Source organism: Vipera berus (genome assembly GCF_964194415.1).
Source record: "Vipera berus genome assembly, chromosome: 1".
Classification (NCBI taxonomy): Eukaryota; Metazoa; Chordata; class Lepidosauria; order Squamata; family Viperidae; genus Vipera; species Vipera berus.
The window spans coordinates 53,138,061-53,157,679 of NC_138202.1; the positions used below are offsets into that span (position 1 = coordinate 53,138,061).

Here is a 19,619-nt window from a genome sequence, read left to right on the forward strand (position 1 = left end):
ATTCCAAAATATATCTCTGTTGCGATTGTTCTTTCAAATATGCTGATAATATGAACTTTGTGTGCATAGGGATATGCACGTAAGATTGTAATTTTTTAAACACTCAGAATCTCACTCTATATCTCCAATGTTTTTGTTTACATAACTTTCTGGCAACTTTTAAATAATGTTCTGTCCATGACTGGTAAGATTTAATTGGGATAGTTAGAATGAGCTTTTAAAGAACTTCATTATTGTCAGAATAAAGATATATCACTGAATCAAAGGTTAATATTTTCCTCTGTGTCTTTTGCTAATACAAGGACATTAAGTCACAATTTTAGAATGTGATATAACTATAATTGTCACGTTTCTTATCTGCAAAAGTACAAATCTTTAGAACTATGTCCTTTAAAATTTAATTCTGCAGATTTGTTTTACATTTCAGCATTTTTATATTAGAAATAGCTTTTAAAATTCTCTGACTTCTTGCCCATAAATCCATTTACCCCACCTAATTAGCTTTGTGTTAGCCCAGACGACATGGAGTAAAAAGGATTTATTTACTTGTTCCATTTTCTTTGCCATCCAGTAGCATCTCATTCCTTAAATCAAAGAAGATACAGTTTTCCCAGGCTGACTCCTAGATAGACAGTTCTCTTCCTGTACCCATCATCCACACTGATAGTCTTTGAAATATTTCCCTCCAATAACAAGTATAATATTGCAATACTGTGGTATATTTGATTAGTTGTCAACAGAAACCTCAAATATCCAAAAGAATCATTGTATCAGAAGATTGGGTAAAACACAATTTTGAGAGAAAACAGCCTTAGGAGAGCAGATTAAAGATTGAATTGTATGCCTTGTATGTGAGTCAGATGTTATATTGACAGGATAAAGACTCATAGATTGGGCCAAATATAAATGAGAAATCGGTTCTGAAATAACAGATATAAATATTTTCAGACATTTCTCAATCCAACTACGTGAAACAAAAGCAAATGCCTTTTTGTAGTTTATCCAAGTCATAAGCCAATTTGTCCTTTTTGGGGGTGTTTTTTATTCTTTTGTTCCTTTTGTCCCCCCAAAAGTACCTTTTTTGTTCTACAGGGAGTAAATCATTTCTTTTCAAGTAGCTGTAGATCTGATGTGCAATTATGCTCATAAGCAGCTTGTATGTTGTTGGCAAACAGGTTATGGATCTGCAGTTTCCAAGCTCATTTTATTTCTGAATTAGGAGTATTCTTCCGATTGTTTGTTCATGTTGTCCATTTTTCATTTTCCGTACTTCCAAAACCCTATCTCTCTGGTCTTCCAATCTCAAGTGTAGCTTTGTCAGTGATTTTAATCAGAAACCATGGCTCATCTGCTACAAGAGCATTCCACCTTTTGACTTCTTCTGATTGCTTTCATACTATTTCCTCAGTTATCCGAATGGATTCTATACAAGTACTTTCACTGCATTTTATTTATTTATTTTTATTTATTTATTTATTTGATTTATATACCGCCCTTCTCCCGAAGGACTCAGGGCGGTGTACAGGGCAATAAAATAAGAATACAGGATACAAGATTTAAAGTTAAATGATTGTGCCCAATGTAGTAAGTTAGTTAAAAACAATGTTAAAACCCCAAACCCATCAGACCAGGCCGGCTTGTTCGAACAGATAAGTTTTTAGATCACGCCGGAAGGAGCGAAGGTCGGGGGCCATCCGTAGTTCAGCCGGTAAGCGGTTCCAAAGGACTGGTGCGCTCACTGAGAACGCTCTCCCCCTGGGGGTCACCAGTCGACATTCTCTGACCGGTGGTACCCTGAGGAGGCCCTCTCTGTGGGAGCGTACAGGACGGAGGGAAGTTGACGCCGGCAGTAGGTGCTCCCGTAGGTAATCCGGACCCATGCCATGTAGGGCTTTATATGTCATCACCAGCACCTTGAATCTCACCCGGAAGGCAACTGGAAGCCAATGCAGCTCACGGAGCAGAGGTGTAACATGGGAGTATCAGGAGACCCCCAAAAGAACTCGCGCGGCTGCATTCTGTACCAGCTGAAGCTTCTGAGTGGTCCTCAAGGGCAGTCCCATGTAGAGATTGCTTGATATATGTTGCATTCTTATTGTGGCTCCTATTGTTTTTCCACAAATGTTTCTAAAATTTAGGGTCTCTTTGTCTTCTTTGTCATTCGGCTTTTTATTATTTGTGCTCAGTCCTATTTTTAAGGGTTTAATATAATCGATACTGATTTACTCTAAACAGCAAATTCTTTTGGAACTAAATTTTCACTTGTCATCTCATTTGATCTTCTCTGAAATAGTCATGAGTCTTTCTTTCACTTGTCCTAAAGCTTTTGCAATTCCTTTATTCTCCAGCTTGTACTTCACACACAGATTAGTTTTGATTTTCTTATTTTTCAAGTTTCCTTGCCTCAGATTCTTCAAATTGCTCAAACCTATGCAAATTTTCTTTATCTTTAATTTCAATTGCATTTTCCATTTATGTTCTCCTTTCTCAATAATTTCATTGCTTTATATTTTAAGCTGCAGTTCTTCAGTGGTTACATATACCAGGGCATACATCAACTAATTTGTTTAGGTTTCTTTGCATAGGAAAGAAGACGAGGCAAGTGAGTTCAGCTAAGCTCATGGTTTATTGCTTGCAGGTTCTGAACTGAGAATTGGGCTGCAGCTTGTAGCAATTTATAGCCAGGCCCCTAGGCGGCAGCCAATGGGTTTAAAGCAACCATTACCGCCTAGGGGCAGCCAATAGCAGCACTGGAGACCTGGAGTCTGGGTTGCTGGAGAGCCGTTAGCTGCTCCAGCTTACCACGTGATGCTACAATTAAGCCCAATACATAACACCCTTCCCCTCTTAGATCAGACAAACATCATAGCAATAATTGGCAAACAATACAAATACAAGACTTAACATCACATCAACCTTAGAAAAACATAATACAAGTTACAAGGGTTAACCTCATAGTATCTGAATGAATAGGCTTCATTGGCAATACACTTGACAGTTAACATCATAGTATCTGAATGAATAGGTTTTCATTGACAGCACACTAGACAGTTAACATCATAGCTCCAGTATTGTTCAGTACAGTGACAAGTTACAGAACAGACAACATTACAGTTCCTTTATTTTACAACATAATCAGCAAGGTAAGAAGGAGGCTTGCGTGCCCTTGTGGAATGCCTCCCGTTTCCAGTCACTTTGTGGTCTACCAGCTTACCCAGCGGGCCAGGTAGACCATTGTCCTTTGATGCACCTGAGTCAAAGGAATTGGATGCTCTCTGGCTGGCCTCTCCAGGTTGGGTGGTTTGCCCGGAGGTAGTTTTCTACCTGGGACAAGTAGGAAGGCCATCCCTCTGGGTGCTTGACGTCGAATTCGCAAAGTCTTCCGACCTTCGGCATTCTGTGTTCTGCTGGTTCCTGTGGGTTTTGATCCTGCTTCCCAAGGCCCAGGGAATGAATCCGCTGAGCACATGGTCGCTAGTGTGGCTTGAAAGCCGACCGTAGTGGGGCGGGGGAATGCCTTTTCCTTCCAGGCGTGAGCTGCCTCTCCCCTAGTGGACTTCAGCTCTTTTTTGGAAGCAGGATCCCACCTTTGTCACCAGTGTTATGTAGTGGGTTCTTCACGTAGGAAAGAAGACGAGGCAAGTGAGTTCAGCTAAGCTCATGGTTTATTGCTTGCAGGATCTGAACTGAGAATTGGGCTGCAGCTTGCAGCAATTTATAGCCAGGCCCCTAGGTGGCAGCAAATGGGTTTAAAGCAACCGTTGCTGCTCCAGCTTACCACGTGATGCTACAATTGAGCCCAATACATAACAAGGCTGATGATTCAGTTGAAATAATTTGAACATCTTCATTAATATTTCTCACTGTTTTTTTGTTAATTTGATACAATTTTGCAAAATATTCTTTCAGCTTTTTTCATTCAGTCTTTGATATTCCCTGTTAGTTCTTGATTAATCCATAGTGTTTGTAGTTCTTTCGCATCTTCAGTTTCTTCTCATTGTTCTTCATTAATATCAATAGTTTCTTCACCATCTACTGTTTGCTGCTCACTTTGCAAATTGGTATCATTATTGTTAATTCTGAACAGAGCGGTGTGGTGGCCTAGTGGTGAAGATGCTCACCTCCCATTTAGAAGATTGACTTCAATGCTCGGTAGCGGCAGATACTTCTCTACTAGAGTGCAAAGAAAAAAAATATCTGCTGCAAACTCTGTGTGGCATCAGGAAGGGCATCTGGCCAGTAAATGCTCAGCTCCATCCAGTCACCCCGACTCTATCCTTAATTATCCTTATCCTTATCCTTAATGAGGACCCAGATTGTTGGGGGCAATTAAGCTGACTTTGTAATAATGCCGCTTGGGGGGTGTATGAAAGCCCTAATAAGCAGGCATATACATAGAATGAAGGCTACTGCTAAGCTTGTAAGCCGCCCTGAGTCTTCGGAGAAGGGCGGGATATAAATGGAATTAAAATAAAATAAAAAATAAAAATAAATTAAGGGATTACAGGGACCTAAAAAGAACTTGTATTTTAAAATTACACAGCTTTGATCCATAATTCTCTGCTTACTAATTTTAAATCTGGATGTCCTTCTTTCCAAAGCTGGTACATTTGCTTTTATATTCATGTTTTGATGGTTTCAGTTGGTAGAAACATTACATAATCGAGTAGTTTTTTCCTTTTGACCGAATTCTTTGCATTTGATACCTTCCAGTAGCCCTGGTTGCTTAGTAGAGGGAGCTGAGTCCTGTCACATATTTTTCAGTAAATTCTGAGGAGCTAGAGCATCCAATATGAAACTTGTTAATCCAGGTGACAGCCAATCTGCCGTGAAATTTCAGTTATGCATTCTCACCATATTGAATGAGGTTTTCCTCCCCAAACAGGTTTAGCCTAGCTCTTCAGCTAAGACCTGTCTGATATGTTTGCATCTGTTCAGCATAGCCCTTAGCATCTGTAGAGCATGCAGGTCCCTCCATCATGATGAAGTACTGTTCCTTTGGAGGTGGGGAATATTATCATCATCATTATCATTAAAATTTGTATCCCAATTTCCAATTACTTTGGTTGTACAAAAATATATTTATTCAACCAAGTATTCAAAATAGCATTTTCTAGAATCCTATCCATCTTCTTGTTGAATAAGTTGTATTGTGCAATAAGAAACATATTTGCATATTCTATATTGTTCATTCTTTCTTGCTATCACAAACTTTATTTTAGAGGTTTAGAAGTTTGCGAAATGCTGAAGAACTAATGGGGATTTTCTTTCCTTTCTGTTGGAAATATTTTAGGTGCTACCTTAGGACATTGGTCAGGTCATATAACTTGTTTATATTAATTAATCTAGATTTTATTTAGATATAAAGAAAAAAATATTCTGATAATGAGATCTGTACAACCATGGAAAATATATGTATGGAGATTATAGGTTCTCAGGTTTGGAGATTTTAAGAAAACTTTAAAAAAATATCTTTCATGGATGCTTTCTTTGTTTTTTTTCACATTGGAGGGGATTAGGCAAAGTGATCCTTATAGTCCTTACAAGTGTATAATTCTTTAATTCCATGATTTTATGATTATTGAAGTCTGGTTAACTTCATTTGTTCTTATTACATAGATATTAATGAATGTATAATTCAAGGCATATGTAAAAATGCAGAATGCATGAACACCCGAGGCAGCTTCATCTGTACTTGTAAGCCTGGTACTATGCTGGACCCATCACGCAGTCACTGTATTTGTAAGTCTTTAATGGTTTTTCTGTAGATAAACTTTTTAAATTGCTACTGTTTCAAAGTTAAGTCACAATAAATTTAAATGGAATAATAGCAAATGGGTTTAATCCTAAACAATTATACGATAGTAATTATTCTTACTGAATGAGACTACAAATGCCTGTCAAGGTTCAGATTAAAAAGACACATCAAAGAGCACTGCATGATTATTTATTCTAAAAAAGTCTATAATGAGCAGAATGGAGCCTCGGCACTCATGGATGGATACCAGAATCTGAATTCTCCTCCCCTTGCCACACCACATCATACAGAATTTCCCTCCCTTATTTACACATCATGAATCACATTTACCAATTAATTTAACACATGAAGTTTCATTTCCCTTCTGAAGCTGCTATCCCTTATCTTGTCAAAACATCCGGGTTGCATCCCACCCGCGCTTTAGTGATTCAAAACCAAACAGTTAAAACAAAAGGCTGCCTCTTATATTGTCAGTGCAAAAACATGTCAATCTTTGCAGCATTGACAATGCCTTTCCTTGTTCTTTAATAGAGGCTTTCCACTAGCCTAAACAAGTGGTATATCATTCTAAAAATGATTTTGTTTTCCTTCAGTCCTAGTTTATCAGTACCCAATCTCTCTCTGTCACTCTCTCTGTCTCTTTGTCTCTGTCTCTCTCTCATCTCTCATCTATCTATCTATCTATCTATCTATCTATCTATCTATCTATCTATCTATCTATCTATCTATCTATCTATCTATCTATCATCTTATATCTATCTATCTATCTATCTATCTATCTATCTATCTATCTATCTATCTATCTATCTATCTTCTATCTATTGTGTAGATTTGCCTATCTCACAAGAAGTGAATCTGTGACATACCACAGTAAACCAAAAACAATTAAAATACAATAAATATTAAAAATAATTAGTAAAATCAAAATATATTTAAAAAGCAAGATATACAAACTATGGGCATGGAGAGAATGAATATATCAATATTGTTGATCTGACTTTGGGGGTGAGGGAGATTGTTACATAAGGAGTTGTCATGGCAGAAAAGGTCTGCTACTGGGACTCACCAGATATAAGACCGCCATGGTGTTTGGTACTTACAGCATGCCCTCTATGCCAGATTTAATACAATGGCCTGATGTAATGAAGGCAATTTATAAATTTATAACATAGCTATAAAAATCTGTACAGACTTCTCTATTGTAGTAATAAAAATGCAATAATATATGAATAATAGGAAATAAGAAACATGAAGTATTATAAAATAGTACTGAGCATCTAAAAAGGGCCACCCATTATAACTTTATTAAAGTAGATTACATATCAAAATACGGAACATTTTTCAGTCTAAGACAAATTATTCAATAGTTTAGTAATTTAAATGAGCTAAATTTACACTGAAAATGACATTATTTAACACACTGAAAACTTTGCAATGAAGGTTCATTTACAATGAAAGATCTTAGTGATTTGTTAGTTGTTTGCCAGCATCCTAAAGCAGGAGATGTCTAGATTGGCAACTCAAATAGATTAATCTATTCAACTGTTCAGTTTACAGCATGATGAAAGTAACATTTTAAATGAATTTTTGTTCAGAATGAATGGCAGCATTAAATTATCTTTCGTTTCTTTGCATTCCCTTTTTGTTTTGGTGAAATACTGTAATTGAGTAGGAACATTAAGACAGGCAAATAAAATTTGTAAACATTAAGAACTTTCTGAATTTGTTTGTTCAGACATAAATACTACTGTTTCCAAAGTGGTTTCATGTATGTGTAAAAATGCCTTTTTATCTTTAAAAGAACCCCACTGAGTACGGGAAAATTAACTTCAGAGATCACCCTGAATTACAAAGATTCTATGTTTTTATTTGAATTTTCAAAAACTGCTACCTGAAGAAATAATCCATAATTTTGTTTCAGCGGACAAGGCAGTTTCAACAGAACAAGGGTTGTGCTATCGCTCTGTGATAAGAGGAATGTGTACGCTGCCACTTAATCAGTGGATCACCAAACAGATCTGCTGCTGTAGTCGTGTTGGCAAAGGATGGGGGAGAAACTGTGAGATATGCCCATTGTTGGGTTCTGGTAAGACTTGGGCTTTCTTGTTTAACCATATTATTTCTAGTTTTGTCCAATTATGTTAAATCCTGTGATTGCGCTAAATATTTTGATACCCATCATGTTCTCTGCCAAAACTGGGTTTCGGAAGCATTGTACATATAGAAGTTTGGCTTTTTGCCATCCAGAGAAACTTGCCTCAAGTCAATGAGGATATGCAGTATTACATAAAAGGCGTTTAGGGCTCCAAAAACCTACTGTAACATGACAAAGTAGGAAAAATAGAGTTATATGACTTCTCAATGTATAGAGTGATGCCCTTCTATATATTTGAGCAGCAAACTCCATTATGAGGAATTATGGGAGATGTAGCTGCACTAGTCTGGTAGCCAACAGAGAGAAAAAGATTGCTACAGGTAGGGCTGTCATAAAACACTACCTTAGAGGAAGAGTTTCCTCTTTCTTGTGGTTCTCTTCATCCTTTTGCAATTTTATTTGTTTGCTTGTTTGTTATTAAATTTTTATGCCACCCATTTCACTGATACAATGACTCTGAGTGGCTTACAATATGACTCCAAGAAGCATAGAAAAGAACAGAATAAGTATTTCTGTGTCGTGATGTTTTCTTGTCTGCTCTCGCTGAAAATCCAGGCATAGTTTCTGTAATGTATTGGGCCTTGTTTTCCTGAGTGTAGCACGTGGGTTTGAATGCTGGAAGGTTGCTTAAGCAAGGAGCTGGCTAACGGCTCCCAGCTCCTTAGACAACCCGTCTCCGGAGCTGCCATTGGCTGCCTCTAGGGCAGCAATAGGTTGCTTTAAACCTATTGGCCGCCACCTAGAGGCCAGGGTATAAATAGCTGCATTCACAGCCCTGTTTCTCAGTTCAGTTCCTATTCTCAATAAAAGCATGTTCCTGCCTGAATGCAATTGCCTCGTCTGTTCACTCAAGCAAAGAACCCAGTACACAACAGTTTCTCTTATCAGTTAACATGAAGTTGCATCCAATCCTGCAAACTTTACATTCTTTCTGCTGATGACTTCAACTTTTCAGTTCTGGTTCCAAGTACATATAACCTAAACATGTTCTCCTGCAATGTTTTGATTGCTAGACACCTTTAATAAGAGAAGCTATGCGTCCCCACACATCTTATATCTGTAACTGAAAAAAACCCCACCACTTTCTACTATTGAATTAGATTATTTGAGATTGTAAATCCCAGCCATTTCATATTCTTTTTGTAGCTTCCGATTTTTTGTATTATTTAAATTAAATCTTGTACTTGGCTACTTTTCTTGGTTTCTTCAACACAGAAACTTTTAAGGAAATCTGCCCAGCAGGCCATGGCTACACTTACGCTAACTCAGACATTCGGATGTCCTTGAGGAAAGCAGAAGTTGATGAGCTCCCCTCACTCAGCCCGGAGGAGCAAAGGGGATACAGTGATCAGAGGTCTAACTGGACAATTGGACAGAAGGAAGTGCAGGAAGTCTTGAATGGTGGTGCTATAGATATGTTTTCCCCAACTGACATACCAGCAAGAAAAGGTAAGCATCACACATTAATTTTTTGGTAACTCCGAGGATGTCACACAATTCAATTTGAATTTTTCAAAATGACTGTATTTCAGGCCCTAATTTCAATGAATAATTTATTTTGAGTTAAGGTTTTTTAATTAATCAAAAATAAATTTTACTTAATTTTTTTATTTATGATATTCTGGCTCACACTACAATGCATATTTACAAACAGACAGAATATCAGATGATGATGATTATAATGGCACAAAACTGGGAGATGTGACTAATACTTTGGAGGAGAGAGTGGAGATTAAAAAGATCTATTCTGGACCGAACAATGGGTGAAAATGAATAGGAAAAAAATTAACAGGAAGGTATATAAATTTCTGCTTTTGAGTGGGAAAAATAAAAAGTACTCATATAAGATAGGGAAATCTGGCAATACTACAAGGATCTGGAAGTTGTCATCAACAAAATAAATATAGACCAGCTTTATGAATCAAAAGGTAATTCTATCTTGTAGCACATTAATGGAAACAGTAAGTTCAGAACATAGGAAGTAGTTGTTCCATTTGGCCTAGCAAAATTCCAACCTGGAATGCTATGGCCAGTTCTGGTCAGTATAGTTCAGAAAGAATTTGATATATTGGAGCAAGTTCAGAGGAGGGCTATCAGAATAGTGAGTTTGGTCCGGAAACCAAGTTCTAAAAGAAGCAATTAAAGAATCTGACTATGTTTAACCTACAGGCAAGATGACTGAGGGGAAATAATAGCACTCTTCAAAAACTGAAAAGTTACATAGAATAGGAAATGGGTTTATTACTACTGGGATAGCAGTTCTCACTTGCAAATATATTTGGCATGCAAAAAACATCCTATATTCTAATAACATTTTATCATTTTACAGCTGAATCCCCAGAAGAACAGGTGAGTTAAAAAAATTACTAGTAAGTCTACATTTGGGAGATGATTTATTTATTGTTAGATTTGCTGCTTTCCTTTCATTCAGTAATTCAAGATGGTGCACACACTGCTCCTACTTTTCTCCATAGTAACAACCTATGAGATAGATTAAACTAAGAGCAAGTGGTGGGCCAAGGGCAGACTAGAATTTGGGTCCAGTTTATCACTTTAAGCACCATACTATATTGGTTCTCCTGTTTATATGCTGATAATCTGCATAAAGCATGCACTATTTAAAAAATAACCTTACTTTTATATATATATATTATTATTATTTATTGAACTTATATACCGCCCTTCTCCCATAGGACTCCCATAGGACTCTTATATATATATATATTATATATAATATTTTTGAAAGGATATAATTTCCTACTGAGGGCAGATACAATTATCTTATGAATTCATATTTTTACACAAATGGAGGTGAAATATTCAACCTAAAAGTAATAGAAAGGTCTTGTAAAAGTACTGTATTGACTTATATAGTGTAGAGTAGAGAGTAGTTAAATTATATTTTAGCAGAAAGTTTGAAAAATAATGTATTACTCAAGTAGGATAACTTTTAGTAGTTCATAAATGCAAACCAAAGTTTTGCAAACCAGAAAAGAAAGAAAAGAAAACATCCAGAAAGGAATGTACTGTAAAAAAAACACACATGGACCAAATAGCCCTGTCTAATTTGGGAACTGTTCATGTGATTCTTAGTCCTAAACAGCAACAATTTGTTCATCTGTTTTCTACAGCTTGCCAATAACGAGGAAGAGAGATATTTGTACCCTTTATAATATTGTTACCACCAAAAAAGTCATTGGATAGGCGGCACCAATAGCCTAATCTGATGAAAATATAGAATTGTAAAGGTCAATTTCTTGCTAACTTACTCATTCACACACACACACACACACACAACACACACACACACACACACACACACACACACAAACACTGCCATTTCATATCAAGCTGGACTTATTCATATAAAATTAGGTATCTCTGTAATATGGTTACCCAGCAATATATTTAAAAGGAAACTGCTATAGAAGAAAATTCTTAGATTTCTTGGAATTCATCTCTGACTATATAAGTTACCAGTGCTTTTTTTGTAAAAGAAAAAGGTGCCGGAACTCACACATGTCATACAACCCGCCTTGCCTACCCTACAAGGTTCCATCCAAAAAAGGTGCCGGAACTCCGTTCTGAGCGTTCTATGAGAAAAAAAGCCCTATAAGTTACATATACTTTATGAACAGTCACTGTACTTATATGCTTTGTTCATAGGATACAGATGATGCTACCCAAGAAACTGATACTAATCCAGGTAAATTGCAAAGTACATTTGCTGAAATAGGTATTTATGAGTGAGATGACAAAAGTGTAATTGTCAGGCTGTGTTGATTATTTTGATACGTGAAGGAAAAAAAACAAATAATCTATAATTTATACAATCTATAATTTGCTGAATATTTATTGCTGATGGAAAAGCAGGATGAATGTTGAACCTACTGGGTAGAAGATAATAAACAATATTTTATCTTCTCTATTTCTGTGCAACTTTACAGAATTATCTTTTTAATTCCCTTTTTACAGCACAATTTCATGTGTATTTATTCAGAAGTAAATCATTCAGGATTATTCTCAAAGTGGTATCAGTAAATTTTGCTACATGGACATTATTCATATAACAATAATTGAAAAACACTAATTTATATATGCATTATGAAGTTTAAAGATGCCATCTAATGATAAGAATGATACAATATTGGTTCAACAACATCTCGTATTGAGAAGTTCCCCGAGTCCAAAAGTTTGTCATCAGATTTTATTTAGTTTTATTCATTTATAACATAAAATGTGAAAATACAAAAAAAAGCAAATAGTACAGGATAACAGTAGAAAAAGGGAAAAGGAAAAGGGTGTGAAGAAAGGGGGGGAGAAACAAAAGGCATTGACTTCTGACTCTCTCTGTTGCAGTAAAATCAGACATTAAAATAAAATCTCAACTTTTCACATTTCTATAATAGTATCCACTAGCCATTCTGTATCGGCAAATCAGTCTAATCGATAAAACCCAAAATCATGATATCAATTTTTTCCACCTCAAGCACAAAGTCCAGAAGTGGTTTCCAATTAGAAACAAAGGTACTTATGTCCTTTTCTTTTATCAGCACAGTCAATTTGGCCATCTCTGCTAATTCCATCAGCTATTGTCCATGGTAGGAATCAAGGCATCCTTCCACTTTTGTGCACAGAACAGTCTCACTGCCGTCACCATATCTAAAATCAGAGTTCCAATTTTTTTCCAGTTCTCTTTCCATTATGCCCAGAAGGAAAGTTTCTGGTTTAATATTTATGTTACTTTAAGAATTTTCTCCATTAATATATGAATCCTACTTCAATATTTATTTGCCTTATCACATGTCCACCATAAATGATAAAAAGTCCCTTCTTTACATTTACATTTCCAACGTTCATTTGAAATACCTTTATACATTCTAGATAACTTATCTGGTGTTAAATACCAGCGATACATCATTTTGTAAAAATTTTCTTTTAGGTTATAATTTAATGTGAATTTTAAGCCTTTTACCCACACATTCTTCCATTGTTCAAACATCATATTATACCCAAAATTCCTTGCCCACTGGATCATACAATGTTTTACATGTTCATTTTCCAAATTCAATTTTAATAACATTTTATAGACCTTGGCAGTGATATGATCATCACTACTACATAGTAGGATTTCCAATTCATTTTTGGCGAACTTAAAACCATGGCCTTTTTTGTCTATTTTAAATCTTTCCTTCATCTGTTGATATGTAAACCAGTGACAAGTGTGACCTTCTAACTCTAACTTTCCCTAGACTTGAGGATGGGGTCTCCAGAATTGAAAGATACTATTTTACCATACATCTACCAGTCTGGCTTCACCACCATTTCTTTTCTAAAAAAAAGCTTCTTGGGGGGACACCCATAGGGGCAGTTTCATAAAAAAACCCCTTGTTTTATATTTATTCCAAAGTCTTAATATGGCACATCTAATAAAATGATTATTAAAATCAGCATTTACTTTAACTTTATCGTACCATAAATACCCATGCCATCCAAACCTTAATTCATGGCCTTCCAAATCGAGCACCCTCTTATTCTGGAGGTTCATCCACTCTTTTAACCAAACCAAACCACATGCATCAAAAAACAATTTCAAATCTGGTAAACCCAGACCCTCTCTTTCCTTGGCATCTTGCAATAACTAATATTTGATTCTTGTCCAAAAGTTTGGAAGACTAAACCTCTGGTCCTGGTGACGGATCCAAATTGGATCCTGCAATTTCATAATTTTTTCACCTTCTCTTAATTAATAAATATAAAACTCTTCATCCTATAACTCATCTCTTAACTATGGGAAAAGCCAATAAATAATGACTTTCTGAATCTAAATGTCAGCAAAAAGTCCAAATAGAATCTTAAAATAATAACATTAATTAGCAAATATAAAACTCAATATTTCACACCTCAGCTCTTAGTTGTAAGCAAAATATTATATTTTCTTTCTTCTGTTCACTTGTGTCCAAATTTCAGAGACTGTTTGGACAAGTCCCTGCAATTTTCTTGGCAAGGTTTTTCAGAAGTGATTTGTCATTTCTTCTTTCCTTGGGCTAAGAAACAACAACAACAACAACAACAACAACAACAACAACAACAATAGAGTTGGAAGGGACCTTGGAGATCTTCTAGTCCAACCCTCTGCTCAGGCAGGAAACCCTATACCATTTCAGGCAAACGGTTGTCCAGTATCTTCTTAAAAACTTACAGCGTTGGAGCATTTGCAACTTTTGGAGGCAGGTTGTTCCACTAATTAATTATTCTAACTCTCAGGAAATTTCTCCTTAGTTCTAGCTTGTTTCTCTCTCTGGTAGTTTCCATCTGTTGCTGCTTTTTCTGCTTTCAGGTGCTTTGGAGAATAGCTTGACTCCCTCTTCTTTGTGGCAGCCCCTGAGATATTGGAACACTGCTATCATGTCACCCACTAGTGACTAGCCCAAGGTCACCCAACTAGCTTTCTATCTAAGGGTGGCACTAGAACTCATAGTCTCCAGTTTCCAGCCTGATACCTTAACCACTACACCAAACTGGCTCTTGGTTTTCTTTTGCTGTAAGCCAAACAACATTTAAAAGGCATAAAGTATATCCTAATGTAAATTAAGCTTAAACACCATGTAAACAAGCCCAATGCACAACATTTTTCCATTCCAAATGCCAACAGCACCAAGAGAACCTCCTTAAATAGCAACATATACCATACAGATAAACATTTCATATCTTAACTATAAGCATATTTAGCAAGCATAAAGTAATCCCAGTATTCTAATGCAAACAAAAAAAAACCAATTAACATAGTAAAGAAGGATAATATTTCCTGTAAAAAGAACAAGTTGCCAAAAACTTATTTACTTAAGTAAAAAGACAGTGAAATATCGAGTTAGTTTAAATTGTGTCATACTAACTAGGGTATGTATAAAGTAACTGAAGGAGAAAAAAATCTTAAACACCACATTAATGTAACAATATCTAATACACAATGTTTTTCCAGTCCAGATATCAGCAAATCCGAAAAACCCACTCCCAATAGTAACATTTCCCATTTAACCCTGGTCAAATAAACCAACCTCATGTTCCTTCTTTACACAAGACAATCTTGCTCTTTTATCCATTCAGATGGTTATTGATCCTTCTTAGGAATTTCTTCAAAACCTTAAACAGCCTCTTTTATAAATCTAGCAAAAAGGAATTCTTCCAATCGCTCTCTGGGATTATCATTTTTATTTTCTTCTTAATTTTAAAAGCCTCATTCAATATTTTTTGGTAATTGATGACAAATATTTACTCAAATTCTCATCCATATTGTTCTTGGTAGATTCCGTTGCATATCTTTTTCCTGTAACAACTTCTGGGAACAAACCACTCCCAAGAAGACATACCATAGCTAACATAACTCATTAACAGTTCCACTGCAGATCCCAGTGAACTTCCTCAAAGATATATCTGAACATGATTATAAGTTACCTGTCTTGTTATGTTTCCAACATACATGCATTTATTCTTTAAAATTAATTGCGAAGTCTTAATGTTCAAAACCCAATATTTTAATGTTTTCTGAGCCCTTAATCCATTTAAAACTTCCTATAGCAAAAAACTTTGTCTTGCTTTTCACGGTTTATTTTAAATTTGTAAAATAAAGATAGATCTTAATTTACTTATAGTAAGGATTGAAGACACTCACCCAGTCTTGTCACTTTGATGGTGTCTAACTTCTTTGAAGCAGTTAATAGACAATTTCTGAAAGTTATTCTCAAGGGAAATGTGAATTTACTGTCTTTAAAATAGCTCCATTTGTGGTGGGTGTAATTGACAAAGCAAATTGCCTTGTCTCCTTCATCTCCCCCTCACTGGAGATTGCTGTCTTGCAGTCTCCTCACAAGGAATAAATGTAAGGAGAACAGCTTAGATCAGTGATGGCAAACCTTTTATAGACCGAGTGCCCAAACAGCAACCCCAACCCATTTATTTATCGCAAAGTGCCAGGGCCGCATCAGCATTGTGGTGTCCAGGGGGGCAGTGGGGTGGGCGTGGCCCTCTGGGTGGGCATGGGCACAGCAGACTGGGTGGGCGTGGCCAGGGTGGGCATGGCCACCCCGATGTTGCTTGTGGGAGGGTCACCTCTGGGGGCCGGGCAGGGTTGGGGGAGATCCAGGGGGTCTCTGGTGGGTGGGGTGGTGGGCAGGAGGCTCATCCTGTGGGGTGAGGCGAGGTGAGGCAGAGGCCAGGGTGGGGGTGCCATTGCTGTGGAGCAAGGTGAGGCAGGAGCTGGGGCGACTGCTGTCTGACACCATTGGCCCACACACACAGAGGCCAGCAAGCGCATGGGGGTCAACGGTGTCCATCAGTAGCCACAGCCTGCTGGCCCCTCAACCAGCACACTCTGTGGTTCCGCAGCCTGCTGGCAATGCCAAGCCAGCCCTCCAGCAGCAAGCGAAATAGGGGAGGGGAGAGGCACGTGATGCAGACCGACGGATGTGCCTACTCCATCCTGTCTGGTTTTGCTTGTGGCTGGAGAGCAGGTTGCTACTGGTCACCTCCTCAGCCCCCTCACAGATCTTGCCCTTGGCCCATGCGTGGAGCCTGTTCCCAATGCACCCTGGCCCTGCCTCAGGCTGGCACCGCCAGGAGCTTGTGCAGGTCTATTAGGCTGCCACTGCCACCCGGAGCACCTGGCCTGCCCAGCACAAAAGAAGTGAAACAGCCAGCTAACAAGCTCAAGTAGAGGTGGTAGAACATGCCCATGCCCAGCAAGCCAAAGGCGACCCTGAGCAGAGAAAGGCTACTCACTGGCTTTTTGTAGAGCTTACCCCTAAGCACCATCTTATCATGCAGCATTTTTATTTTCACTGAAAGAAATGGAAATGGACAGATCTTTATGCCGAATCCCAGGATAATTGAGAAAGAGGGGAGAAAAAGGATACTAGTATTCCAAGCAGATTACATACCATATTTCAACAATCTAACAACTCAGAAATATTACTCCAATATTGTAGGTTGGGGTCCTAAAATGAAAAATAGGCTTTGTCAAGAGACTTTGTAAGTTCATGACTAAGATGCTGTTTGAGCCAGCAACTTTCTAATTCAGTCCTCAACTCTTGCAATAACTCTAACAAAATATGATTATGTTCAGAATATTCATTTCTGTGCTGCTTATATCACAAATAGCCCTTTTCAAGCAAAGCTGGGAAGGATTCTAGAAAAATAACACCTCTTGACTACAGAACAATGGCAGAACTGGAAGGCTATAGTGTGTCTCTTGTCGTTTATTTCAGGTCACCCAGTTGAGTCATGGGGATTTTTTGGGGAGGAGTGGGAAGATTTGTGACCTAAGGCAGACATATGTTTACTGCTTGGATAATAGCAGCTGTGTTGTTTCAGTCTTGTCTCAATGTCTGGGAGAGCTGCCCCTGCCATTATGCTCGGCACTAAAACGTTCTTGGAAAGAGCCCATAGCAAAGATTGTCTCAATACTCTTTTGTCCCTATTGGTTTGTTTGTGAGCTGGCTGATTGGTGGGATTTTTCAAGTCTATTGAGAGATGTGGGTGTTTTTTGAGCTCTTGCATATTGCTGGGCTGATTCCAAATTTTCTCCAGTGAGTTTGGTATAATCCAGAATGAAGCTATTGAAAGAGGAATATATCTTTATAAATCTTGGTTTATAAATTATATAAACCAGGCAAACTCAGGGCATAACATTTTTATGTTTAGACTGGTAGTACTGATGAATTGCACAAATGAATTTCATTAATTAAGGTAAAAATACCTACATTTGTTTTGGATCTAGAACAACAGCACACACCTATTTTATTTGTTCCCTGACAACATTTTTCTTTTTTCTTTTTTAGAGATAAATCCATGCTCCTCTTCACCTAATATATGTGGGCCAGGCACTTGTGTGAACTTTCCTGAAGGATATACCTGCTTGTGTTATCCTGGTTATCAACAACATCCTAGTCACACTTATTGCATTGGTATTTTAGTTATTTAATTAGTTTTGCTAGTGGAAATAGTCTGTGGCAGTATGAGTACACAAGAAAAACTGTTTAAAATATAGAAGTTGTTAAAGAGAGCCTGTGAAATAAAGAATGTAACCCAAGAAGCTACGCATAAGATTTTAATAAGTGATTTTTAGTTCAGCTTTCTACAAACTACATTTTTCATTTCATCTGTCCCTACAGAACAGATAGGGAGGACAGTTTCAAAATGTTGTTAGCTATCTCCTCTTGTTTCAGATATTGATGAATGTGAGAGAAATCCATGTGATGGGAAGGGTCATTGTGTCAACACTGAAGGCTCTTATTCTTGTATCTGTTTCTCTGGGTACAGCATTCTCACTTCACAAAACATGCAAACATGTCAGGGTGAGTAACATTTCTATGAAATTAAATAATGCAAAAGAAATTCACCACTTATTTATGTGGGGAAAGATCAGCAAGTTCCACCAAACACCTTATTCTGCACCACTGAGGGCTGCATCGTGTAGTCTTTCAGGTCAAGTCAGTGACATAGATTTTCTTCAGGACAATTTGTGCCCAACCTGATCTCTCAGTTCTCCCAATTTATATCCCTTTGCCACTGTAATTGAGTTCATTTAACTTCTGCTGGTTGTCCTCTTCTCTTTCCTTCTGTTTTTCTTGGTATTATAGACTTTGCCAGAGAACTAGATCTTTCATTAATGTGTTTAAGGTATGATGATTTGCCCTGGTCATTCCAGTTTAAACATACTGTACTAAGAGTTTAATATACTGTAAGCTAAGCACTTAACCATGCTGCATCTTATCAATTTGGATTGATCATTTTTGCTGAAGACCCATTGCTGTGAATTAACAGATCTAAATGAATGTGACCAGCCAAATGTGTGCCATGGAGGGCAGTGTATCAACATACCTGGCTCGTATCACTGTGTGTGCAAAATAGGCTACTTCCTGAATCACAAAGGACAGTGTGAAGGTGAGTTTGCAAAAGACCCCTGCTTTCTGAAATGTTCTCCTTTCATAGCTAATTTTGATCTTTCTTGCCAAGTAGTTTGATAAACCTTGTTTAAAGTACTCAACATGTATAAATTCATTCCTTACAGATTGACCTTAGCTGTTTAATATGACTTGTATCTTTAACAGAGAACATGCCCATTTAGAAAGGTGTATTGTGTCACTTTTATGATGTTCATTCAGATTTAACTTTTATCTAGCCATAAATAAATAGAATGTGTGAAGTAATGTTGACAGGGAATCTGCTGAACAGAGATTGCCCTCTTCTGGAAAGAAGGAAAATACCAAATAGTGCTATTTTTATATTCTGACTTCCCTTTTACAACCTACATATATTGGTTTAAATCAGGTATCTCTGAAGATGTTTACAGAAGTAAATAAATCATAATTGGTTTTCTTCAGAACCAAAAAAATGTAGAATGTTCTAAGTATTTCCAGCACTTCTATTTCAATATTTTGCCTGCTCCAAACAATGGCTGATACTGGGAAATGCTGGCTTATAATAAAACAAACTGTCTTACAGAAAATGTCTAATTCAGCACTGCTTATTGATTCAAACAGGCAAGATACTGGACAGGGATTTTTCCCATTTTTTTTCAAATTAAAGATGTGGAGGCTGGCTATGGGACCTCCTGAGAGCAAAGATATACCTTTTCACTGAATATAATCCTCTCTCCAGTAAAAAGATACAAATTAAAAATTGATATGAAGAGGTTTATATTTCAGT

General features: G+C 37.1%; 1 protein-coding gene across 1 annotated transcript in view; it reads left to right on the forward strand.

Moving 5' to 3' along the window:
* Positions 1–19,619, forward strand: part of LTBP2 (latent transforming growth factor beta binding protein 2) — a gene marked incomplete at its 5' end in the record, with an annotated part of 133,281 nt that overhangs the window by 72,754 nt on the left and 40,908 nt on the right. The window contains 8 exons of the mRNA XM_081323993.1: positions 5,620–5,742; positions 7,680–7,844; positions 9,129–9,362; positions 10,243–10,262; positions 11,580–11,649; positions 17,750–17,875; positions 18,137–18,265; positions 18,735–18,854. Coding sequence (XP_081180119.1) covers positions 5,620–5,742; positions 7,680–7,844; positions 9,129–9,362; positions 10,243–10,262; positions 11,580–11,649; positions 17,750–17,875; positions 18,137–18,265; positions 18,735–18,854 — 987 coding nt within the window. The remainder of the gene's footprint in view (positions 1–5,619; positions 5,743–7,679; positions 7,845–9,128; positions 9,363–10,242; positions 10,263–11,579; positions 11,650–17,749; positions 17,876–18,136; positions 18,266–18,734; positions 18,855–19,619) is intronic.